This window comes from Anas platyrhynchos, chromosome 15 (assembly GCF_047663525.1).
Source record: "Anas platyrhynchos isolate ZD024472 breed Pekin duck chromosome 15, IASCAAS_PekinDuck_T2T, whole genome shotgun sequence".
Taxonomy (NCBI): Eukaryota; Metazoa; Chordata; class Aves; order Anseriformes; family Anatidae; genus Anas; species Anas platyrhynchos.
Window position 1 is genome coordinate 8,013,113 of NC_092601.1, and position 25,353 is coordinate 8,038,465.

Below are 25,353 nucleotides of genomic sequence, written 5' to 3' on the forward strand. Positions count from 1 at the left end.
GCGGGGGGCGTTCAAGGGCTGTATTGACCGGGGGGGGGCTCAGAGGGCCGGGTTGCCGAAGCCGAAGCGCTGCTGGGCGGCTCGGAGCTCCTGGAGCAGGGCGGTGGACCCCAGGCCGAGCTGCGGGAAGGAGGAAGCTGACGGGTTTTGGGCTCAGAAAGGGCATTTTTGGGTAAATGGGGTGCTGGCGGCTGGGGGAGGGCAGAGCTCGGTGCTCGGTGCCCCCCCCCTATCGTCCCGTACCCACCTTGACAGCGTACTTGTAGCACTGCTCTGCCTCCAGCTGCCGCCCTCCCTGGGAAATCACAACCGTAGGTTATGGGGGGTTATAGGGGGATTATGAAGGGGTTATAGGGGAGATTATGGGGGGGTTTATGGGGTAAGCAGCAAGCAGCGCCCTGCCCCGGAAGGGTGCCCAGCAAGAAGCACACTCCCCCCAGGCACACACTCAGCGGGAGAGGACAAGCAGCGAGGAGAGGTGCTGCTCTTGCCCTCCGTAGTGATCTCCCCTCAGCTTTTTCCCCTGGGATCTACGAAACGGTTTCCAGGCTCCTGAAAAGGTGCAGATGAAGCCCCCCCCCTCCTGCAGCAGGTTGGGGGTTAGGGGCTGGCTGGGCACTCACGTGGAGGCAGATGAGGGACAGATATGCCCACACCTCGGCGTTGCGGTTGTTCAGGGCATTGGCTTCAGAGAGAGCGTCCTCTGCTTCCCCCATCTCCTCCAGCTTGAGAGAGAGAGAAGGAGGGGTGTGAAAAAAGGCAACCGGCAGGCAGAAACAGCTTCCCAGGCCTCTGTTAAAAATCGCTACAACAAGAACAACCAGCAGAAGGGCAGGCCCTGCTGGTGGGGCTGCGGGGACAGGACTCGGGGCAGAGAAATCCAGAGAGGTACTAACACCTCCAGCCCCAGGCACCAAGTGGTCCCCTCCACCAGGAGCTCTGGTGACCTGCTGGTGTGCTGTTGCCACGGCTCTGGTCCTGGTCCCCACTCCCTGCCTTTTGGGGTCTGCAGCCTCCCAGAAGGTGTACGTTTGGCCAAAGGGAAGACAAAAGTTTGGGTTCCTCCCTGTTTGTTTCCCTTAGCCAAACTCCTTTGGAGGAACCCCTGGAGGTGCACCTTTGGGAGATGCCGCGCTGCTGGTGGCTGTGTCTGGGTGTCCTTGGCAGCCCTTCAGAGGCGCTGGATTCCTCTGGGCAGGGAAAGCACCGAGATTCCTCCGTGCTGACATTCTGCTCGGTTCTTTTGCGGTGACATGCAGCTCACGTGCAGGCAGGCACGCAGAGCAGAGCCCAGGCCCAGATCACACGCCTGCCATCACACCAGGGGAGGGAGGCCCTGGCAGCAGGACGAGGCAGGGAATTGGGCTGCTGCTGAGGGTAACTGTCTTATTCTCTATCTCCCATATGAGCAGCCTGAGGTACCACCCTGGGACTGCAACAGGACGGCCTTCAGCAGCATTGGTGTGGCAGACATTTAAGCTTTTCCTTAATGAAGGGCATCAATAAAAGCACTCTCTGCATACCATGCCACAGACCCAGCAACATGAAGTTGGGATCTCCCACGTAACTGCACTCACCCTATAGCAGGCGATTCCCACTCCCAGCCAGGTGAGACATGAAGGAGAGCTCTTGCAGGCTTGCAGGTAGGTCTGCTTCGCCTTGCCATACTGCCAGGAGAGAAGTTATCACGTTGCTCTGCGTTAAAAGTGTCCCTCCACAGCGGTCCCTCTCCTCAGGACTCTGCCAAATGCCCTATTTCCACCGGGGCTCAGACACCCACTGACCCCACTGCTGCCAGAGGGGCTGGGGGCTTGATTGCTGCCCCCAAAGCTGGTGGCTGTACGCTGGCAGGAGTTAATGCAGTGGCCTAAAAGACACCCTCATTGATCTGAGGATGAGAATATCTCAGTAGCACCCTGAGACTAGGAGCAAGCAGTTCTGTGAAGGTTTTGCTGGGTTGTGGCATTTAGCTGTAGCTGCAGATAATGGTGTTTTATACCTGGGATCTGGAATCTATTCACTTTGTTGAAAATTCCCTTCTGCCTCTCCTGCTGCCTCCTCACCTCTTTCTCCTCCAGGTAGATGGAGCCCAGGCGCAGGTAGACAAAGTGCATATCTGCAGCATCCGCCACAAAACTGATGGTTCGCTCGTAGCACTCCTTCGCCCCTGCAAAGTCCCTCTTCAGGTAGCACAGGTGCCCTTTCAGAGCCCAGACATCTGGATTCTGTGCACACAAAGGCAAAGAGTAAGGCACGGCTAGGAGACAGGAGAGAGAGAGACCTGGAGGAGGGCCAGGAACCCCTGCAATCAGCAGCCAGGAAGAGCCAACAGGTATTTGATTACAGCAGAACAGATTTTATGCACAGAATAAAAATCAAGCCAGCAGGCTGCCTGCAATGAAAGCCCCCTCCAGCCTTCCCTGCACGCTGTCCTGGCCTGAGCAAGGCTCCCCCAGGTACTGAATACACAAGCAGCATTCGGAGATGTCAGCTTTACAGCCCTCTGTGCCATCCATTCAACCTGACTCTCAAAAGCCTCCTTCTTCTGAATAGCAACCTTGTTTCCCATGAAACAGAAGCTGACTCACCAACACAGGGAGAAGGGATGAGGATATACGTGTTCAGAGGGAAAGGAAAGGCAGACAATGCAGAGAGAGCACCTCTCGGTCAGAAATGCTGCCTGTCTGTGCAGAAGGCGATGATGGACAGCAAATAATAAGCTGGGGAACAAGGAGAGCAGCTCTGCAGCCATAGCCTGGTGTGGTTAACCCCCTACGATTGCCCTCCCCAGCAGAAACTGCTGCAGACTTGTATCAGAATTGCTCAAGTGGAAATGAAGCACGGGCTCCAGGTTGAAACACACAACGCAGGCAGTGTCTGCCGCAGTGTTTGGCCAGCCTCCCCCTTCTGGGACAGCATCCTGCCCTTGTGAACACTGAGGATTACCATGAAGTCGATCCTAACGGCTTCGCAGAGACACTCCTCGCATTTGGAGAGGTCTTCCTTCAGCAAGTAAGTCCGGGCCAGCGCCAGGTAGTACGCACAAGAGGAGCCCGCCAGCAGCTCGTGGGCAAGCGCCATGTGAACAAACTGCAGGGGAACAGCACCCCAGCAGGGTTAGGAGAGCAGGCACACCACGGGCATCCCCAGGACGCTGCTCCTGCCCTGCAAACACACTTCAGGAGGAATGCCTCGTGCCCATTTGAGTGCCACGAACAGGAAACACACAGGAGATTTTCTCCCCACCTCCCTTGAAAAATTATCTCCCATTACTTGTAGGTCTGTTTTGCTTTAAGCAGCTCTTTCTGCCATGTAAAATGAAGGCAGACAGCACAATGTGGCAGTCAGAGAAAGCTCACCGAGATGACTGTGGGGGACAGGAACATCCCACAGGTGAAACAAATTGCTCTGACATACACAAGTGTCTGAGAGAAGAAAGGAGAATGCATCTCCTCTCTGACCGTACACGAGCACGTTGTTCCCTCCACAGCCAGCAGTGCCGAGCTGAGACACTCCGAGAGCTTTGCCTGCCTGAAGTGACTTTGTCCTCAAGCAGCATTTTGGTCTTAGCACTCTGCCTGGCCTTAGTTTTGCATTTCTGGCCAGTGGTTTTGCTCTCTTGGCATCTGGGGTAGCCTCGGTTTGTTCTCTAAGCCCAGCAGAGGTCCTGGCTGGAGCTTGCCACCAGCACTTTGGTAATTGCCACACCTCCCTTCCTCCTCCTCCACTCCGTGCTGAGCTGACCTGGATGGCCTTGAATTTCATCAGGAATTCCACTGCCTTCATGAAGATCGTGCAGGAAGGCTGGCTAAGTCCCGACATGGGGGGTGGCCCTGCAAAAAAATGTGCCTTCATCAGTCCCAAACTGGGCTTCTTATTTCTGAAATAAGAGCAAGGGCTGGGACCTTAACGGGGACAGTGGGATCCCAGCAACACAGTGTAAAACCCAGGAGACAGCAAGGGGCACTGGAGCAGGGATTACCGCAACATTTCTTTCTGAAGGGCTTAAGATTTTTGTAAGATCTGTGAAAAGAAACTAGTTTTCCATGCCAAACTCAGAGTAAGAAAACAGAGATTTATAACTCAGACTTGCTAACTGCACTAAGACCCCTGCCTCCCCAGAACAATCCCGTGGAGCCCAAAGACCCCAGCACTGTGGCACCCATAGGAGAGTGGAGCTATAGAGGAGGCAGATCACAACACAGAGGAGATCCACAGGGACAGTTTGAGAGCTGGCATCTCAGGAGGGAGACCTCAGAGCAGCCAGTGAAGGCAGCTGAGTGCAGCCACACGTGGAGAGAGCTGCATTCACCCACCAGTCGTCCATCCTGAGATATGCTCTGAAAAAAATCATGATGAACCCAAAGATTTCCCAGCTGGGGAGAGAGAACAAGACTCAGTGCCTTGTTTTGGCATCAGGACGGCCACAGCTCAGTGCTCCCAAGTTCCCTCCCTCCCTGCTGATCGCACGAGGCCACCTCCCAGCCCTAGGCTCTCCCTCTCACCCCAGACCCCACTCCCTGACCTTCTGGGGCTGCCTCCGATGCCGAAGCCTCTTCCTCAGGTGCTGGGCAGGCCAGGGCAGGCTCCTCCAGCGCCTCTGGCAGCCTGCTGGCTGAGCCATCCGGAGCCCCCTCTGGAATGAAACCCCCACCAACCATTAGGTGCAGGCAGGCTTTGCTAGAAATAGGTAAAAATGAAGCAATATCCTATCCTTTGTAATTGCAGAGGGTGAAAAAAAGGCATATGACCCTGTAGGCCTGCCCGAAGCATGTTGCACGGAATGGGGATAGTGTTAAAAATAAAGCCAGCTGATATTTTCTGCAGCCCAGCCAAACACTTAGGACTTGGCTCAGGGTGAGGCTGGATTTGTGTTTCTCCTCTTTGGTCTCAGTGCTCACCATCTCGCACACAGCTTCAAGCCTCCTCCTTGCTAGTACGAGGGCACCTCCTGGTTTTGCTAGGAATTACCTGGCAAAAGCTGTTCTGGGCCTGGACTGGTAGACCTCACATACGCAGCAGCAATGTGCTTTTTCCCTCTTTTTCCCTCAGAGATGCTCCTCTCCCTGGCGAGCTGTGCTTGGAGCCGCTTCTTAGCCTCGCGGAAGGACATTTCTGCCTGAATGTTATTATTCTGCAGCTCATAGAACAAGCCTACAGGAGACAAAGAGCAGCATGAGAAGAAATTAGCCCTTAGCAAAATCCTCCCCTCAGCCCTCAGATTAGAGCGGTGGGGTAAGAAGCAACATTTATCTCTGCAGAAATGCCTTGAGCACACAGGCTGGCTTCCTTTTCTACCTGAAAGCGTCCAGGCTACGACGTTGGATGGCTCCAAGCAGCAGGCATCCTCAAAGAAAATCTCTGCCTCTTCGTAGTGCTGCAGCACGACTGCCACGATCCCACAGAGCAGCAAGCTGGGGGTGGGCAGACAGGTGAGTCTTGCAGGACCCCATCGGTGGCGTGGGGGATGCCCCTCACCTCCCCACCCTCCAGGAGCACACAGCACCTGCGCACGTGGTGTGGATCCAGAGAAAGAGCCTCCCGAAAGCACTCCTGGGCTTTGGTGTTGTCCTCGAGCAGGAGGCAGAAGGCCCCGTAGTCCAGCCAGTACTGGGTGTTGTGCTTGTCCTGAGCTATCCTCTGCACACAAGAGATCATTGTGGGAGTAAGGGCTCTGGTTTATCACATGCTAGGGTTTCCCTTAACGGGAATCATTCCCAGCTTCCTCTAAGCCTCCTTCACCTATCAGTGCCCTGCAGCTTCAGCTGACCTCTCAGCCCTCTGATAGAGGACCCCAGTGCTGACCCAGCACACCTTTTGGGCCAGCTCACCCCATTTCCCTTGGCCTCGAGGCTCAAGTCCTCAGCGACCTGGCCAGCCTCTGCCTCACGTCCTCCAGAGAGCAGCATCTCCCTAGAAAACCTCGCACACGTTCAGCACAAGCACCCCGCTCACGTTCCCCTCCCTGCTCCGCACACAACAGACGAGGCTGGCTGAGCTGTCACGGTGTGCTGGCTGCCAGCCCGGCCACGCGGGACACAGACAGAAGGGGACAGGGGCTCCTTCACCTGCTGGTGGTACAGAGCTGCCAGCTTGTAGTCCTTGTTGCCTTCAGCTTCGTGAGCAAAGAGCCAGAGCTGCTCAGCAGTCATGCGGGTGAGAGGGGCAGGGGAAGCAGCTTCCTCGTGCAGCAGCTGGTAAGGAGGGAGATAGAGTTAGCCCTGGGGAGGGTAAGAATGGTTCCTGTGCTCCAGTCCCCAGTCCAGCACCTCGGCACAGCTAGGGCTGGATGGGTTGGAAAAGCAAGCTGCCCCAGCCCCCTTTTGGGGTGGGACGCAGCCCTGCAATCCTGTGAGCCCCCATCCTTCCCAGATACCTGTACCAGACAGGGAGGGGGCAATATCTCTTACTGGCAGCTGTGGCGAGTAAAAGCATCCCCCAGATCAAGGCCAGCTCTGCCTGGGTGGGGGGCAGATGGTGCAAAGCTCTGCCACCCTCCCCAGGAGCCGGCTGCTGGTGGTGTCTCGCATCCCACCAGCTGGATTTTGCAGCAACAGGATCCAAATGCAATGGATCCTGTCTCTGAGTGTGGCTTGGGGCCCACGTGTGACAACTGCAGCAAACAGAAGCTCAAACCTGAAGGCAGAAGTGCCCCTGCCTTTGCTAGAAGCAGCTTCTAACCCAGATCCCCAGTGATGCTGTACCCCAGGCCGGCCAACCCAGCTCACCAGACACGTGCCAGGGTTTTTCCCTACCTGGTTCAGGGCAACGTGCATCTGATCCACCAGGTACACGTACAGCTCACTGAGAAATGCCTGGAACTCCTCCTGGGTCTCAAACGCTGTGGTCTTCAGGTATTTCTCCCTCACAATCTTCACTACAGCATACTGTGGAGACAGGTGATGCTTGGGCAAGAGAGACTCCCCCACAAGCTCCACAATCATAACACAGAGCCAGAACACACATTTTCATGGACTCATAGAATACGCTGAGTTGGAAGGGCCCTACAAGGAGCAGTGAGTCCAACTGCAACTGCCTGAAGCTCTAGTTTAATTCTAAGGAAGAAACTGATCAAAAGAAAAAAAAAAAAGTAAGCAGTGATGAATTCCTTTCCCACCTCCCAGCCCTCACCTTCTCTGACACACAGATGCCCCTTTGAGGGACATGTGGAGAAGCCCCTTCTCCCTGGGGAAGGCTGTGGGAGTGCAAGAACAGTCAGCTTGGCCTTCCATGGGACACAAACACGGGGGAAATGGGTGTGATCAGGTTTGGAGTCTTCCCCTGTTGACAGGGAAGGTTCTCCTGGTGTGTGACCAAAGCAACCTGCTGCCTGCTCCGTTAGAGGAAAAACCTGGCCCTCCCCATGCCCTCTGCAACAGCTTGGGTGGCACGAAGGGATTCTGGAGCAACACAGAGTAACACTCTAAGTTACCACCATGGAGCAGCAGTTCCTCACTGAGAAACTGCCTGGACAAAACAAGTAGGGAAGTAAAACAACACAGTGGACTCTGCCTTTAGCTGTTCCTTAAAAGCAAAATATTTCCCAGAGCTATTGAGCTCGAAGTTGAGTAGACGCTTCTGTTCCTCCAGAGTTTGGTGGTCTATCGCTCCTTGGTCAGGCAGCTGCTTCCCAAACAGGTCGTGGTATTCACTTAGGATGGCAACAGCAATGCTCGTGACCTGGCTGTGATAATCCTCCACAGCCTAGGATATAAGAAGTATCAGGAAATAAATAAATAATCGAACTTCAAAAGTCACTGAAGCCATCAGCCTTGAAATGAGTCTTATTTGCCAGAGCCCACCCCCAGCCCCCCAAAACTCCACCTGACCCAAGTCTCAATTAGCCCATCACACCTTTTCCTGCCCATACCTGGGGGCTGTGAAACATGGCTATGTAAATACAGAAGTGCTCCTTCATAATTTCTTATCACTCCTGCTTTATTTTTCAATCAGAACCCAGTGTTTCAGTCGTCACTGTCTTTTCTACAGCACTACAATTGGCTGCAAGTAAACTGTATCTCATTTGCTGGGTGCCCCTTAAAGCCATGGGCGAGCCATCTTCAGCAGAGCCTGTAATCCCGGTGCCAAAAGCCTCCATGCACGGCAATAATCAAAAATGTAGCACTTTGTGCACTCCAGACAGTCCAGCACAAATCAATTCCGCAGCCGCACTGGGGTCAGTTATTGAAGTGCTGCTTCGTCCCCCACTGTTGCTTTGAATTTCCCATCAGCCAGGGGCCATCTGAGGACAATCTCCTGCAGCGCCTGTTCTGTACCTACCGAAGACCAGCCAGTGGGCTCAGGTTGGTTTCTGGGGCCAGGATGTTGCACACACAAAAGTCCTCACCATTTTTTTTTGCAGGGTTATTGGTTGAGGCTGATTCTGTTCATGTCTGTCTGGGTCTGAGGAAGCACATGGGCTAGTCTGGGACAAGAAACTGCCCATAAACATACAGCTCTGGTGCCTCCCCAGCACCCAGTTCACTCCCAAACACTCCCAACCCTGCTGCTCTCTTCTCTGCCTTTCCTAGATCTTGCCCCTTTTTATGGGCTGCAAATGAGAGTAACGCAGCCCAAGATTTCCCAAGGCGTAATGCTACGAAGATAACACATCCAGAAGCTTTCGGTGTGTTTCCTCTGCAAATCTCATCTCTAAGTTGCTGCAGAGCTCAGACTGAAAATTAAAATCCCTTTTGTGAGAGAAAAGAAAGAAGTGGCAGAGTGGTGGCAAGGCTCTTGCACATACCTTCTTGGCTCCTTCAGTCCGGCGAGGCAGCGGAGGGCGAGGGGGAATCATCTCCTTGACCCTGTCAATGAGAGGACAGAAGAGATGAGCCTGACATCCTGCCAGAGACACTCACTTGTCTCGGGTGCAGGCAGCCTGCAGCGTGAGGGCTCCAGCCTGTCATCGTGTCCTTGAGGTACCTTGCAGGGACCAACACGGGAGAAACCGTGAAGGCTCTGACCAAGGATGAACTGTAAAGACCAGGGCACCTTCATTCAACGCCTGCAGCTTGTCATAATGTTTGGGAGAACTGGCTACTGCCTCGCTCCCTGCTGCTGATTACACTCCGTGGGGATTAGATAAGATTTATTTAGTTATTTTCACCAGGCTTCACTGACCCATTACACAAAAACTCCTGTAAAAATCCAGCCCAGCAGGTAAGGTTAGCATTTGTTATTGCTGGCAATCAGAAGCACTCTGCCACAGACGTAGACCATCTTATCAAGTTGTTATTCCTTTAACTCACAGGCTCCTGGGTCTGCCAGAACACCTGTAAGAAAGGGACCAAAAGGAAAAGGAAAGCTCTGAAGAACGTTATCACTGTAAACCCTGGGCCACCCCATCCAGCAGCTCCTGACATCCCACAGTGCAGCTGCAGCCCCTCATTCTTTGGCCCTGCATCGACCCCTTGACACCATGTCATGCCTGTCTGTGTCACTACTGGGGCTGCAATGACCTTCCAAATATTGATTAAAAGACCTCAGAACTACAGTAACATTAAGATTTTACTGAAAGCCTTAGAGTCAAGACAGCCTAAACTCTTTGGGATTGTATCAAGATTTCCTGTTTGCTGGCACTAAAACACCTTCAGTCCTTAGAAGGCGATCCGGCCCACCAAGCAGTGTCACATCCCCAAAACAGGCCCCTGCCCAATTAGCAAAGCAGACTGCTTCCCCCATACAAAGTCAAAACCGTTCCTACAACCATTCTGCCAGCTCGCAGAGCTTCCAAGAGGCTGATTTTGCCAGGCCCTGACCTCTGGCCACTTCTCCCATGCAAAACTTCTGTATATTCAGAGACCTGAAAGGTTTCATCTCGTGTCCCTGTGGGACCTGCCACCCACCATCAGCTGCTTTTCCTGTGAGGTCAAGGGAGGCTCCAAAACACCCCTTCGGAAAGCTGCCGTCCTGCTCTCCTCGTTGCCATTCCTGCCGGTCCCTTACCCCACGCAGGACGTGCCCCCACAGGACACAAAGACAATCAAAATGCTCTGCGTGGGGCTGCCGTAGGTGCCAGAGGAGCTGTCGGGTCTGCCAGCACTCCTTGGGAAACCCACGCTCACAGTCCCACCCTCAGAAGAGCTCCCATCACTGATGCAGGACCTCTGCTAGGGGCACACAGGAGAACCAAACTGTTTCTCTCGAAGATGAGAAGGAGAAAACCAAGCACAACAACCACCCAGGCAAAGCAAGCGAGCAGAAGCGGAGGCTGATGGAGAATTTTGGACGCAGCCCAAGAAAGAGAGCTGTAGTTTGCTAACGAGCTATGTATTCAAACAGCCTTCCAGGGAAAAAAAAAAAAAGCATTGCTGATCCCATCTGCCAGGACACATGTACGTGCCATCAGCTCGAGCCCCCCAGGACAGGGCCCTCTCCACTTTTTGGAAGTGCTGATTTTCCAGGCTGCACATCCACAGATGCACGTGGCAGGTGAGTGAAGAGGAATTACACGGAATTCATGCAAGTTGCAGGAGAGTAGGAAGCAAACCAGAAGGGTCAGGACAAGGTCTGTTGTATGGGGGCTCACTTTCCCCAAACCTGTTTTTTCTAGCAGACAGCAGGCAGAACAGAAGACAATGCACATGCTTCCTGCTCAAAGAACGACTGCTGCTGTGTGGTTTCTACTCACACTGCCTGTGCACGTTATGGTTTATTCATTTGCTGTATTTTCTCTTTTTTTATCCAATAAATTATACATACGAGGCCTTCCCTAGACTGTAACACAGCAGGACTACCACTCTGCAGATGGGAAGCAACTGCCTTAAATCAGACAGAGAGAGAAAGACTCGAAGCCTCAGAGATGAGAGGGCAGCTCTACAGCAGAACGATGTGAAAACTAATGGAAGAGCCCGGGAGCGGGTAGAAAGTTGTGACAAAACTTCAGAAAAGGAAAAACAACATCCGAGAGTTACAGCAGCACTACCGAGTGCAGCCCACTGGTGGCCAGCCCTGACCAAGCAGCAGGCATCACATGCAAGAGGCGAACACAAGGGGATTAATAGGAAACAAAGCCTGGACAGGACACAGATTTGGTCATGCTGCTCTGGTGTCTCTCTTTTTGAGGTGACTGGCAGGGAGATGCCAGCTCAGATGAACACAAATATTTTCCAAACCCACCCAATGCCACCTCTGAAGCAGTCTGGCCCAGCCCTCATGCTGATTTCAGCAGGCTCTGGCTCAGACACTCAGCTGGTGCTCACAGAGCACACTGAAGGGCAGGCTCACTATCCAGTCTTGTTTCTATCCTGCAGGAGAATTCAGTTGTCAGCCGCAGAGCTATAGCATGTCTTTACACACCTTTTGGTGAGCTCCTCTCGCAGTCGTTTTGGTACCAAGGCCTTGTCCAGCTTTATCTCCATCACCAGGAACGTTCCAGCTTCAGCATATTGCTGTGGTGAACACAACCATTACTCTCTCAGCATCACACTACCTAGAACCATTACTGGCAAGATGAAAGACTGAGCATATAGCTACAGATCTTCAGCAAATCTTCTTTAAACTGAAAACGTATAATTTGTTTTATAACCCGTGCTCAAAGTGATTTACACTAACAAAATTCTGCTCAAGCACTCAGTCTAGAGGAAAAAAAAAAAAAGCTAATCAATTTGCTTGGACAATAAATATGCATTCTAGATGTTTGGAAGAGGAAGACAAAAAAAGGAAGACACCCTTCAAAATAATGCCTGATTATTTATGACCTTCTAGCCCAATGCTAGACCGTCCTCCAACAGGATGTCACTGGAGGAACTCCAGGACAGCATCTGCGTAAGACATCCCTGGTCTCCAACTCACTCTTGAATAATTTGATGACGTGAAAGGTACAAAACACTGATGCAGTGATGGTCTAGCAGTTTTTTTCTCTCTGGAGATGCAAAGTTACCTGTCCATCAAGGCCGAGAAATTTTTCAGTATTTTCAGTTTCTAGAGCAGTATCTGACAACTGGATTTTTGGTGCACAGGACGTCTGTTGAAGAATAAAAAAAAGACATCTCGTTTCAGATTCAAACTTCACGTCTTCACGCCTTCACAAATTCAGGACGTGACCACACTGTACATTTGCTCAGGCAGCATGTACTAAAATTTCAAGGTGATGAATCTCTCAGTTGGCTAGAGCAACACACCATCAGTCCCCATTTCCAACTGCCTCTGACGTAGAAATGGTCCGACCATGTTGCAAAGTGCCTCTATCGACCTTACCCTTCTGTTGAATTCCCTTTCTTTGGTGCTCTTCTCCTTTTCTTCTCTCTGGGCCTTATTGGGAACAGCTCTGGAAAGAGGAGAACTGATTCCTGGGGTGCATGGTCTGTCTCTAGTCAGGCTGACCTGTGGCCTGAGATCCCGCAAAACGCTCTGCTGTTTTTTAGTCTGGAGAGGAGGGGAAAGAAAAAAATAACAATGAAGCGACAAGAGAAAATCAAAGGACAAATAAGGCTTCCCCATCCTTTTTTTCTTAACCTCTCACAACACAAAACACACTGTCAGGGTCCTAAACGCATTAAGAAGCTCTGCAACCTCACTCTCTCCTGCTAGGCAGTTAGCTGCCTGTGCTCGAGGCCAGCTCTGACACTGTACAGCTGTGCAGCCTCTGGTCAGACTGCTAAGGAAAGATCTGCATGAGGAAACCTTATGGGGTTCCTCCCTGTCTTCTCTCAAGAACTTTGGTTTCACTGGGGCACCGGCCCTTGGTTCTTACCCAAGCTACAAGGTAAAAAGGAGGAGATTTTTCCCACTACGTGTTCACACACTGCTCAGCCACTGAGATGGGCAGCTCCCCTCCCAGCTGTCGGTGATACAGGAGCTGGGCTGGCAGGAACCAGAGGGATGCAGGGGAGAAAATGGAGCGGCCGTACAGGTCAGCTGTCTACACCAAGGCCCAGGAGCAGCCCAAAGCATCCACAAAAACAGAAAATGGGAAAAGCAGAGGGTGTCACCTCACTGATGAGGGATAAATGCCACAGGACGAGTAACAGCACCATGCAGCCAGGAGGCAGTGATGCAGGGGCCAGCAAACAGCCTGCTTTGTGGGAGCTGGCACCCAGCGCTGGCAGGGAGGCACGGAGAAGGGCTGTAATTCACCCAGCTCTGTGGCCAGGGCAGCAGCACCAAGGGGGACATGGGCAGCAAAAGCAGGCTGTGCATCTGTCCTCCTGAAACAAGCTCGGGTCTGTTTGGGGAGTGCTGTGGGAAAATGGAGATGTAACTGTCACTTTTAGCACCAAGGCGGGGGGAGAAACGAAAGACAAATAAACCTCCACGAGCTACAGCTGAAAGAGCTCCAGTGACAGCTTTTTTGGTTGTTGCCTGGGGTAACGCTATCCTTTTAGAGCCACTGTTTGCTCTTCCCAGCAACGCAGTTCATTTGCCCGTGTTCCTGAGTGGGGAGTGAGGAGTGATCTCAGCTCTCCCTGCTCAGCTGCTGACAGAGAAGGGAGTGGAGTGAGATTCGGAGCCTCCCCCAGCCCCCAAGCCTGCTCACACACCCCCAGAAATCACCTGCCTTTGAGAAAACTGCACCTAGAAGCTGGTATCGTTCTCCTCCAGCACCAGAAGGGCAGTGAAGCCTCAGAGCTGGCCCTTGAATACCACTCTGCCCGTACTCCTGCACCCACACTGCACAAAGAGCTGCAGAGGGGGCACAGAGCCTGGCTGTCCTGCCTGTTCTCACCTTCTCGAGCACCTCGCTGTCCTGGTAGGTAAAGACACGAAAAGCGCCTCGAATCCGCTGCACGCCGGGGCACAGCAAAGGCAGCATGTTGACATATGCCACGCCGTGGGAGAAAATCTGCCGGTCCTCATCTCCCTGGAAACACAGATTGAGGTCCTGAGATACTGAACAGACTGTTATTCTCTTTAAGGAAAGAAGGTCACCGATCCCATTAAAAAAGGCCACCCAGCAAACTGATGCACCTGATGAGCCAGGGCCTCTCTGTCACTGGCACGCAGCCGAGACAACCTGGACGAAGGCACTGGACTCATTCAATATGTAGAATATCAATTTTATTCCAACCCCTGCAGGGCAGCTTTTCTCTCCAGCGCCCAAACTGTGCCACTCCTTAGGGCAGTCTTTTCAAGGTCCAACTGCAAAATTGCCAGCTATCTGGTTCGAAATCCAAACTACCCCACCAGAGCTGTGAGGATGTCAGGTCTGACAGAAATCAGGTCGCTGCCTGAGAGCCTGGACCAGCAGCAGACCAGAGAGGGTAAGGGAGAAGCATCTCAGTCACAGCGGCAAAACCCTAGCACCGTGACTGCTGAATGAGATTTACAGCAGCTTACATGACTTTGCCCTGGAACACGTAAGGAGTTCTCACATGTTTCTGTTCCTGGCAGCTGATCATTAGCAAAGGAGCTCATTCTTCATGAAACCACCCCAGTTCAGGTGCAAACACATAGTTTATTTACACCCAGAGAAAGAAGGCATGAATTTCTTCAAGATGCTCAGGAAAACATTGAAGATAAGCTCAATGAATTACTTCTCAAAAAGTAACCTCTCCCCGACCCCTCTCCACCAAGCTAGCACAGACCATCGGTGAGAGATCTGTAGGCTATAAGGAAGAAATCTTACCCTTTGTTTATTTAGTAGTTCTATAAGGCTGATTAATCCCTTTACAAAGCCTCCAGCTCTCTGACTTGCTTTGGCTGGTTCAAGGCTGGTTTTGGTGTAACAAAGGCATTGAAAGAAAACGCTCAATAACACAGTGCTGCCCCACAAGCCAGAACAACACAGCCCCTCCATTTTTACCTTGTCAGCTTTGCTAGTTTTGCCTTTGCTGGATGAGACCACAGGCATCCTGCAGACCTCCACGGGCCAGTACTGGCACTCTGCAATGCGATTCTGCAGACTGAATGCAGAAAAAGGCATGAGAAGATGAGAACCAAACTGGAGAGATCTCCCTGGTTAGCCACACTGCCCTCCCTTCTGTCCCAGCAGCCCCAAAGGCCCCTGCCCTGGCTTTGCTCTGCCCCACTCTGCAAGACACAGCATGCATCTTGCACCACTGGAACGCACGTGCTTTGGGGCAGGCCTGGTGGATTTCCTTTCCATCCACTGCTGTGTGCATTTACGGCACTAGGAGCTACAGACGGATTGTGAGAGCAACACACTGTGCTCCTCTCTCCCCTGGTTACTTCAGAAATGAAGCGGATAAAAAGGAACATGATTAATGTTGGTATAAATTCAAAGCGGACCCTGAGCTCCCATTCAACACGCCTGATAACTGTGAAACCAGCAGGCAGGCTGATGAAAGTGTACAGGGGAAAAAAGATAGAAGGGAGTATTTCCACTCATGAGGAATAAGTTGGCTGTGAAACTCATGGCCATGATGCAGCTGAGGCCAAGAACATTGCAGGATTCAAGGAGAATTGGGGTACTTACCCTGATCTGAGCATACCTAGAGCCATTAAAGGTAATGTTTATCTAATAAGAAGAGAAAATGAGGAGTGCCAACAGAGTGAAAGGGTTTTAATATATCAGAAAAAAAAAAAAATCAACAAACTCAATTAGCAGCTCAGAAAAGAGCTGTGTGGGCCACCCTATCCCATGTCTGCTAACCATAACTCTGCTGCCCCTTCCTTCAAACCTTCAGGTGACGGCCCTGAAGGGGTCATGGGAGGGAACGCAGCTGGTCAGTGAGTGTTTGCACTGCGGAGGGAACAGGAACCAGCTCCAATTGCTGGCAGCACAAGCGAACATTCACAGGCTGAAGACAGCACCTACAGCCAATTCATCTTCTCCCACCGTAACAGAACCAAGCTGCTGCCAGCAATTAAAGGCTGTTAAGCTGCTCTCCTGCTAACGCAAACACCTTCGGCCAGCAGACAGCACAAGAAGTGAGGCAGGGCAATGGAATTGCCATGTAAGAGGGCTACGAAAATCCACAGACTGCTGCTCATTGCCTCAAACAGGTCACTCAACCTAGGGAATTCCAGGATGGTTTCTCCCCCCCCTCAGTGTTGGAAGGGAAGCTCTCATATCCCTTACATGAGTACTGCAGCAGGATCCAGGTAACAGCGCCTTTCCGTGTCCCATACAATTCTCTTCGTGCTTTCTGCCTGGATCCTAAACTCCCTGTCCTGTGAGAAGCAGCACACGGTCAGAGCCAGGAGACCAAACTTTACAGCCTGCATCACCCCCAGACACCCCCCTAAAATGTTCTTTGGGAGAGAAAATGAGTCAGAGACGTGCCCCACGCACCACAGACAGGACACCCTAGCAGAGTACATTAGCAGCCATCCCTGCGGGCACCAGAGCCCATTAGTACTGAGAGCCTGGCTCACAAAGACAGAATGCAAAGTCTCAGCCCAGCAGCTCAGGAGTTAGGAGAAGATGTGCCACATTCACCTAGGGAGCTCTTCTGTAGTGAGTTACCATGCTGGCAGTGAGTTTGCATGCCCGCTGGCTCAGGAGAACCATCTCCACACCTGGACACTGTGCAGGGAGCCCACCACGTGCCCTTCCTCCCCTCCTCCCGTAATGAGTCTCTGCAAGTCTTTCTCAGTGCCTTCAGGGAGGCTTGAGGGGTCTCCTCCAGCCGTGACACTGCCAGCCTTTCCTCACCTGTGTTTTGTTGAGCTCGCCATCCTCATCCTCATAGGAACCACCAAAGATGAAGGAGTTGGGTATGTTCAGAGCACCAGGGGCCATGATGTTAGTAAGGGACCATTTTTTGGGCCGGGGTAACGGTTCTTTTTCACCAGCAGGCTTCAGGATGCCGTTCTGGAAGAGCAAAGGGACTTCCTTCTAGAGAGACAGGAGAAAGAAAGGACTTCAGTTTTCAGCATGAGCAGGAGCAAGTGCCAGCTGATCAGAGCTGGGCTTGGAAGGAAGAAAAAACAAATCATGGCATGGAAGAAAACTGCCAGTTTCAACCCCAATCTAGCTGTTTGTCCCCAGTGTAGGACAACTACCTGCGCTGCAGCAGCCAAAACCCAGCTCACTGTGCCAGGCCCCATCCTCACCTCCCCGACTGCTGGCACTTGCAGGCAAGCCATGTAGTTTTGGGGGGGTCCAGTGGGAAGGAAGGTGTCAGGGACAGAGTAAGCTGCCTCCAGCGTGACGCTCAGGAAGTTGCCATTTGAAAGCTGGCTCACAGAAAGCAGGGGCTTCTCGGTGTGCACAGTCACTTCAAGGCCGCACTGTGGGACAAGGAGAAATAGAGCCAATAACCCGACAATTATAACTTTCTGCTCTTGAAGGAGAAGCGAGCAGAAACCCAAGGCTAGAACGTCTGATGTTATCTTATTCCTCACTTCGGATGTAAAAGAAAACAGATCAGCACAGGGAAGGAATTTCACGGTCAGTTTTTCCTATGTCTGAATTACGACATTTGTGTGTTTAAATCCGAGCCCACTGGGGGGCACGGCGTACGTATTGTCAGCATCTTGTAAAAAAGGCCGTGGAGAAAGAACACCAGGGACAGAAAACAACGCCCTCGTGATTCAGTTCAAGTCAAAGCTCCAGCCAAGCTTCAACTCTGCCCTATCTCCACACTGTACAGCCGTCAGCTGCCTGTCCCAACCCTGGATGGATGGGGGGCAGTGAAAAGCTGCTCAGCATTTATTTTCCTTCCTCCCTAAGAGGTGGCCCCACACCTTGCTCGTTATGCCTCGCTTATCGTGTCACTTAAATACAGGACACTAAATGCAATATCCATCCTCCTAATTCGCTCAGAGTGCTAAGTGTGTGGAGAATCAGAAGCCAAGTCAGACACGCTTTCCCAGTCTCGTACTTCATTTCCTGCTTTATTCACTGGGTATTTTTCAATCTGCTGAATGAATGAAGACCTTGCAGGAGAGGCAGTCAGAGGTTGTACAATAATGGACTGTGAGATGTTTTATCCACAGAAAGGACTAATAAAGTTGAGCAAGTAATCCTGCCTTTGCCTTTTCCCAATTTTTCAGCGCTGTGCTTCCCATCTTGAATATTTTTTGCAGGGCAATTTGGAAGCTGCACATATTAGCATTTCCTAGCATGACCTCACCTATCATAAGTACCCTGGGACAGACGTCAATGGAAACAGGAAAGGCCTCCAAGCTTCTAACATATAGGGCTGTAACATGCCTGCGAGGAGCGAGGCAGCTGAGTCATGCTCGCCTTCCTATTAAAAAGCAGCAGAGAGCCGAACAAGCGAAGGAACAGTTCCAAATTCCACATACCTTGGCCTCTGGGTGAAGGCTTTCAGATGGAGAGGTAGGCACGGCATACAAAGGAGCCAAGACCGTAAACGAACACTGTCCTGAGAAGAACCAGCAATGAGCACAGCGTCCACTGAGACCCTCTGCAGAGAAGTCACAGCCTAAAGCTGTGCTGCTACAACTCCTAAAGCTGAGCAGCTGCTGTCGCCCCCCTCTCCCCACAGACCCAGCTTTCTAAAGACTCTGTGAAACCCACTTGGTCAGAAGGAGGTAACATAGAGAGGGGTTCATGAGCAAAGACCAACCAAGTGCTGGGGAGCAAGAAGTGTTTGTGGAGGCTGAGAAAATCAATGTTGTACCTTGCAGCAGAGGCAGAAGGTCCACCACAGCCTGGCCAAGAGGCAGGACCTTCTCCTCCTTCTGTTTCTTCTGCTTTTGCGATGCTTCTATCACTGTCACTAGACAGAAAAAAATAATAATAAGATAGGAGCTGGCAAAGTTTCTCAGATAATTTCAGACCAACAGATCAGAGTGGAAAGCTCCAACAGGGGCTGCAGAGGGTCTATGTCAGCTCCGGCACAGGCTTCTATATCATCTCCAAGGCTGACAAGAACACTGAAGCCAAAGAGCCAAGCCAATATGAAAGGGGATTCCTCCAGCTGGCACAGATGAGAACAGAAGTGCTTGAGACCCCCCCGCTGCTGCTGCTTAAGTGCTATTCTTGACCGAGTGACTCCTGCAGCAAGAAGGCAGGGCGCAGCAGCTGACAGCACCCACCTCCACCCCTCCGAGGAGCGAGGTGCAGCAGCAGGTACTCACAGAGCACAGGTTTCTGCGCAATGTCAACCAAGGAGTTGGGCCCATCGGGGCTGTACTCAAAGCCGGTCGTGAAATTATAGTTTGCTGTCCCGTTTGGCAAGACCTGAATGGTGGAGGAGTCTCCCAGGATCACTCCGTTGTACTCCACACGCACCAAAGTAGAAGAAGTGTCGCTTCTGATGCTTTTCTGTCAAACAAAGAGACAACAGATGAGGCAGCTGGCTCTGCAGCAACAGGCCCGTGACCAAAGTTGCCCCTGGGAGGCAGCTCAGTTCCCCACCCAGGACAGAGCACACTGGTGGGAATCTTTGGCTGCTCTGCTGCAAGAACAGGGAAGAGGAACAGAGCTTGGCGGTGCCAAGACCTGCCTTTAGGAGGGAAATTTCCTGCTCCACCATCCCGTGGTGCCTCAGGGATCATTAAAACCTGCTGCTGGAAGGGTGTGGGCAGGGGGTGGAGAAATCCAGGCTTCATCCCAAGAATGGGGATGAAAGGCACAGCTAAAGCAAATCCCAAAATATCCCATAGATACGGTGCTTCCAGGAAAGAGGTGGGTTTTTTTTTTGCTGTGTACTAAGAAAGTACAGGACACTTGTGTCTATCACATGGCAGCAGCAGCAAGCCCTGCAATCAAACCAGGGCTCCAGCAAGCTCTTTGGGGAGCTCCGGGGTTTGTTGGTACACCAGCTTCACGTCACCTGCTTTGCACAGAGATGAGGAGGCTTAACTTTAAAATACCTGCACAAAGGGCTGCAAACACAGGTGAACAGGCACAGCCTCACACACGAGCAACCCCGTCCAGGCAGGCAGCACCAGGCACTTCCCTGGTGGTGCAAGGGACTGCTGAGACAGGCAGCTGCAGGAGAAACACGGTTTCCTTCTCCAGCCAGGGAGGAGCAGCCACAGCCCTGCACACAAGGGCTGCCGTACCCCAACCAAGCTTTTCTTTCATCCTGAGCAGCGGGGATGCCTCATCTCCCCGGGCCTGGCCCTGAGCTCCCTCTCTCCATGTCACTGGGGTAATTAGTTCCACATTGGCTTTTCCACAAAAAGAGACTTCATTCACTTGGTTTTAATTTTCAGTCCTCCTGACTGTCTCCTTGAGCATATATTATGTGAAAGACTAAACAGAAGAATCCAATTAACCTTTCCCTGTACCATTAATTATCCTATACTCCTCTCATCTTTCTCTACAACTCCTCTAATTAGATTCCACGCTTCTTATAGATGGAATTTTTTCGTGTTGTTGTTCTTATTATTGCACCTTTGTTAGCCTCTCTCCTTTTGCCATAGCATTTTCTAAGACAAAGCAACCAGAACCACAAGCAATAGTCCAGATGCAATCAAACCACTGGTCTATTATTTTCATCAGTTTTCCCTCTTCTTGCCTTCTAATTCTCACCTAAGGTGCTGTTTGCTGAACCCAACAATGTGAGAGGTACTCAAATACTACAACATTTAAAAAAAAGAAAGTAAAAAAAAAAAAATGGGGTAGATGCTTTTCATTTTCTTTTTGTCTACAGCTAGAGCTGAAGCAGGGATTTGCATTTCTCTGCTTGCAGCAGTAGCTGAGATTCTCCTCCACGTTCCTTCCTAAATGCCAGATCCTCACGAATACTTCAAGGCCAGCTGGGTGTATCATGCAGCACATGGAAAGCACACCAGTTGTGTTTTCATCTGAATTAGCTCACGGTCTTGTATGGTAGGCACACTGGAGGCACTGCCTTTTCAAACCTAGAGCCACCCTATTGATTTCTACACAATTTAAACCGCTGTTGGTGGGACAAAAACCTGGCTTTATATGCTAGAACAGCTCTTCTTAGACTTCCTTGTCTCACTGATGCCCATTTTCTGCTATGTTTTGCTTAAAATACAACCAAACAAAACCCGGTGATTTACAGGCAGCCAGGCAAGGAAGGCAGAGACATGTCAAGCCAACAGCATGCCTGGATGGCTGCTGAGATGTGTCCCCAAAACAAGGCGAGCCACAAGCTTTTGGTCTGTGTGAGTGAGCCCTCGGTGCAGGGGACAAAGCCACGGTGTGGCATCGTTCCCTACAGCCTTATTGTCTCATGTCTGGTCCAGAATTGGTCAGCAGCACAAAGAACCCCTCAGGTTGGGGTTTTTAACCCAGCAGAGGCGTTTCCAGAAGCGCTTTACCAGGTCCTGTGCCTTCACCACTGTGACCTGCACCGCGTTCGCTGACAGCGGCTGGGACTCGCCGGGAACAGCCTGAGGCTCCTGCAGGGATCCCTTCCGAGCAGACAGCCCCTCGGGGGCCTCCATGGCTCTGTGGGGAAAAAGACTGAGGAGAAAAACGTGAAAACACCTTTCATTTTCTGCCCGGCTTTGCATCCACCCCGATCACACCCAGCTGTGACACAAGGCCTCTGCCTCCCCCAGGAGCAGCTTCCCCGGACAGTTGGGCTTGGATGTCAAAACACCACAACGAACACACGTGAAGGGCTCGGAGGAACCTGGAGGAACCCAGAGGAACCTGAAGGAACCTGAAGGAACCTGGAGCACAAATTCCCTGGCGCTGAGGGGAGGCTCCCCCCATGCTGCGCCCCCAGCCCAGCCCCAAACCCCACACACCCAGCAGGGCCGTGCCCAGTGCTACACCCCCCCACACACCAGGCCCTGCAGCCCCCCATAGCCCCCAGACCCTCACCGAGGAGCCGTGAGGAAGTTTTGGGGGTGTCCAGAGGGGAAAACCCACAGCGGGAGCCGGGAGCGGCGGAGGCGGGACTCGAACCCGCGGCCTTGGAGACCCCGGGAAGGGGGGGGGGGGGGGGAGCGCCGCGCCTCTCGTAACCACGGCAACCCGGCCGCTCTCGCGAGCTCTCGACCCTTGGCGAGAGTTCAGCGCCGCGTCACGTGCTGGGGACCGCGTGCCTTTGAAGCCGCCGCGGCCGCCATGTTGGGTGTGGGCAGCCCCTGCCAGGCCCCTGTGGGTGGGGGGGGGAGGGGGTCAGGGGCGGGCTGTGCCCCCCCCCATGGGGCCAGGGCTGTCCCCAAAGCCTGGAGCCAGGGACAGAAGGATGGGGGCCTGTTTAATCACATTAATGATTTGTAAATAAAACAATTGTAATTATTAAAGCCAGGAATGGAATAACGGCGGCTCGGTTAATGGCATTAAAATAAATATTGCTGAGTCTTTCCTTACTGAACCCAAAAGAGGAGTCTCAGGGCCCCTCACAGTGGACGTTTCCTGACAAAAATGGGGAACCTGCCTCAAAAACCAGCTGAGCCCGACCCTGTGGTTTGGACGAGAGCTGAGGAGCGGCTGAGTCTGCACAGAGGCAGGGGGCAGCTGCTGGTGATGAGGAGGAGTCACCGGCCTTCAGCCCCACCGCCACCAGCAGCAGGCACAGACGGGAGCAGTTTATGGGAACGACTGCGTGGGGCTGATTGTAGCACACAGCGGGGCCGGGTTATGCTCATGTAGAGGTGTATTGGGAAACCTCATCCATCTGTAACTCCTTACTGCATATCACCAGGGCAAGTGGCCCCGTTAGGGTGCTCATGCCTTTGGGAGCCATCCCGCACGTGCCCAAAATAAACCACAAACCTACCTCACAGCCTCTTTGCTTTGAGTTATGGCCCCTCCACCAATCCCCCTCACATCCCCCCGACACCTCCCTCAGACAGCTCCAGGCACCCCGTCACCCTCCCCGTTTTTTTGGGGGAGCCCCATACGGGGGCCGGCCCCTGGCCGGGAGGTGGTGCCGGGAATAGCTTCGCTATCGGTGTCAGGCCGGCGGGGAGGCCTGGCCTTCTTGGGGCTGACATTTGAGCTCAGCCCCGCTGTGCCAGGAGCAGGACGTGCGGCCAGGCTGCTGCCCCGGTCACCACCCTCCTCCTGGTGGGACGGGGACAAGCATCGGGACGCCCGGACGGGTCTGCCAGGAGCTGGGCACCCCCTGTGTTGGGACCCCTCAGTCCCATTGCCAGCATGGCCCAGCGGGGGCAAGGAGCAGCCCGCAAAGCCCCCAAAAAGCTGGCGAAGGAGCCAGCAGCAGCAGCAAGGGCGCCCGACATGGATTCCCTGGGCTTCCAAGCCATGGACAGCAACGTGCCGGGGCTGTCCCACGTCATCCTCCAGAAGCTCAACATGAAGAGCTACGAGGACTACAAGTGAGTGAGAGCAGCCGGGGCGGGCTGTGCGGGTGCTGTGTGTCTTCCCCCGAGCTTTGTGTCCCCCCCCCGGCTCCCGGGTGCACCCCCAGATCCCCCCAGGACAAGGTGACGCCTGTGGCTCCTTGTCCCCGACCAGCTCAGCTCAGGGTGGTCTTAGCCAGAGGTGAAATCCCACAAACGCAGAGGAAAGGCACGAGCCCAGCTGGGCTGGGCAGGACCCTACTCACCCCCGCAACGCTTCTGGGCTCCCTTCAGATCCGCCATGGACGGGAGGAAGAGGGGCAGTGATTTCGGCATCCGGACCTACTTCGACATGTTCCAGAAGATGGAGGACACGTTCAAGTTCTGCGCCGAGTGCAAGAAGCTCCCCGATGCCCTCCCTGACCCCAAAAGTCTCCGCCGATGCAAGAGGTACGGGGGAAGGTGGCGTGGGGCTGGGTGTCCCCGGGCTCCCAGCAGGGCCAGCTCAGCCCGGTGGCGGGGGTGAGGCTGGGGGAGGCACGGATCCTGCCCACCCCCAGGGCTGGGCACGCTGCCTGTGTCCCCCCAGGTGCCAGAACGTGTACTACTGCGGCGTGGCGTGCCAGCGTGCCAACTGGCCTCTGCACAAGAAATTCTGCAAGAAGCTGAAGCTGGTGGCCCTGGACCGGCTGGTGGAGTGGCTCGTCTTCACAGGTGGGGCAGGGGGGCACTGCTCCCACCCCACAGCCCATCCCCTGAGTGTGCGGGGTCCCTCCTCCAGCTCTGCTCACCCAGGGCTGGCAGTGCCACCCCTGAAAATCCACTTTTCTGCCCCACAGGTGACATTCCCTTCCCCACGGAGGCCTGGACAAGACCCGCCGGGGAGGTGGCGGGCTGGGAGGACTGGTTTGCCATGCAGGGGCAGCTGGAGGAGAAACTGGGAGCTGTTTTGGCCGGGCGCTACATGAGCCTCCTCTGGGCCAACGCGGGGAAACCCCGGCCGGAGGAGGGAGAGCTTCGTGAGTCCGTCCACCGCCTCGTCACCGACTTCCACTCGCGGCCGCTCACCATCGGCCTGGGGCTGCGGCTTTTCGGCATCGACCCCCTCGCCAAGCCCCTCACCATCCACGTGGTGGGGGCGTCCCACGTGGAGACCCTCAACACCCGGGTGACCGACTACGACGAGCTGGCGCGGATGTTCCCGGGGCAGCGGGGCATGGAGGTGGTGATGGTGGGGGTGGACGTGGTGGACGGGGCCATCATGAGGCCCCCCCTGGCCACGCCGGCGCCGCAGGGAAGGATTTATCTCAGCAGCTTCAAGGGGCTGTACCACGACTTCTGGGAAGGGCAGGTGGAGACCAAGCTGGCCGCACGCCCCGACCTGGTGGTGGGCTTCCACCCGGGTGAGTGCCCAGGGTGCAGCACCCGAGGCTGCTGGGGACTTTGGGACGTGCCCAGGGCTCACCACGGCCGTGCACCACGCCACCGTGGGCCACCACAGGCAGGGGGGGACACCCTGGGGCTCGGGTGCCAGCAGCACCCAAAGGGGTCCCTGCGTTTGGGCTCCAGATCTCGGTCCTGGGGCTCAGCCCAGGACCCGGAGCCTGGCGGGGAGCGGGGACCGTCCTTGCTGGCAGCCTCACGCTGTGCCAGCCGGGCTTTCTCGGGGTGGGGAGCACAGGCAGCGTGCCCCCCACTCACTGATATGTCCCCGCAGGTTTCCACGCCTGCCCTGACCTCATGGCAGGCTGGCTGCCCACGCTGCTGCTGCTGCGGGACTACCGCCTGCCCACCCTCTTCACCGTCTACAGGTGAGCCCCCCGGTGCGCCCCCCGAGCGGGGATGTCCCCACAGGGAAGGCCCCAGCCACGCAGTCACGAGATTCCTCCAATCCTTCTCCCGGCAGCGAGCAGGAGCTGAAGGCCTCGCTGCAGATCCTGGTGGAGCTGGAGACGCACATCACGGGCTACGCCGCCAACCCCTTTGCCTCCCTGCGGCCCGAGCAGGTTTACTCCAGCCCCAACAAGGCGCCCGTCTACTGCAGCTCCTACTACATCACCCTGCTGGGGCCGGCCGCCTCCATCGGGGAGCTGGAGGGTGGCAGCGATGAGGACTAGCAGGGAAGGGAACCGTGTTCCCCCGGAGGCACCCGTGAGCTCCTCTGGCCCACCCCACAAACCCCGACCCCCATGCTGCCCATCCCAGCTGTGTGCCACGTGCCAAGGAGGGACGTGGCGATGCCGCAGGTTCAGCTCTCCTCTGCAGAGCCCAATAAACCACCGCTGGGAGCCAGCC

At 54.0% G+C, this 25,353-nt stretch overlaps 2 protein-coding genes across 5 annotated transcripts; one reads left to right on the forward strand and one right to left on the reverse strand.

The window, feature by feature from the left end:
* Positions 1-23,458, reverse strand: CFAP70 (cilia and flagella associated protein 70). Of its 4 annotated transcripts, none has more exons than XM_038187142.2 (28): positions 23,325-23,458; positions 21,118-21,262; positions 18,958-19,144; positions 18,498-18,596; positions 18,160-18,239; positions 16,963-17,139; positions 16,562-16,744; positions 15,986-16,077; positions 14,747-14,846; positions 13,670-13,804; positions 12,202-12,369; positions 11,885-11,968; positions 11,302-11,393; positions 8,747-8,807; positions 7,513-7,704; positions 6,756-6,887; positions 6,069-6,194; positions 5,507-5,640; positions 5,299-5,414; positions 4,972-5,154; positions 4,526-4,636; positions 3,745-3,833; positions 2,947-3,090; positions 2,064-2,225; positions 1,578-1,667; positions 624-725; positions 248-295; positions 1-120 (listed from the first exon to the last, which is right to left on the reverse strand). In XM_038187142.2, exons 2-28 carry the CDS (start codon positions 21,241-21,243, stop codon positions 40-42), a joined length of 3,294 nt encoding a protein of 1,097 aa, XP_038043070.2. In that variant the 5' UTR covers positions 21,244-21,262; positions 23,325-23,458; the 3' UTR covers positions 1-39. The 4 variants fall into 4 exon arrangements, with proteins under 4 accessions (XP_038043070.2, XP_038043072.2, XP_038043069.2 ...); XM_038187144.2 differs by having other exon boundaries at positions 21,118-21,247; positions 23,325-23,456; XM_038187141.2 differs by lacking the exon at positions 23,325-23,458 and adding an exon at positions 21,629-21,742.
* Positions 22,662-25,353, forward strand: MSS51 (MSS51 mitochondrial translational activator). Its single transcript, XM_013109470.5, has 6 exons — positions 22,662-23,094; positions 23,353-23,508; positions 23,648-23,772; positions 23,898-24,461; positions 24,776-24,869; positions 24,965-25,353. Exons 1-6 carry the CDS (start codon positions 22,913-22,915, stop codon positions 25,173-25,175), a joined length of 1,332 nt encoding a protein of 443 aa, XP_012964924.4. The 5' UTR covers positions 22,662-22,912; the 3' UTR covers positions 25,176-25,353.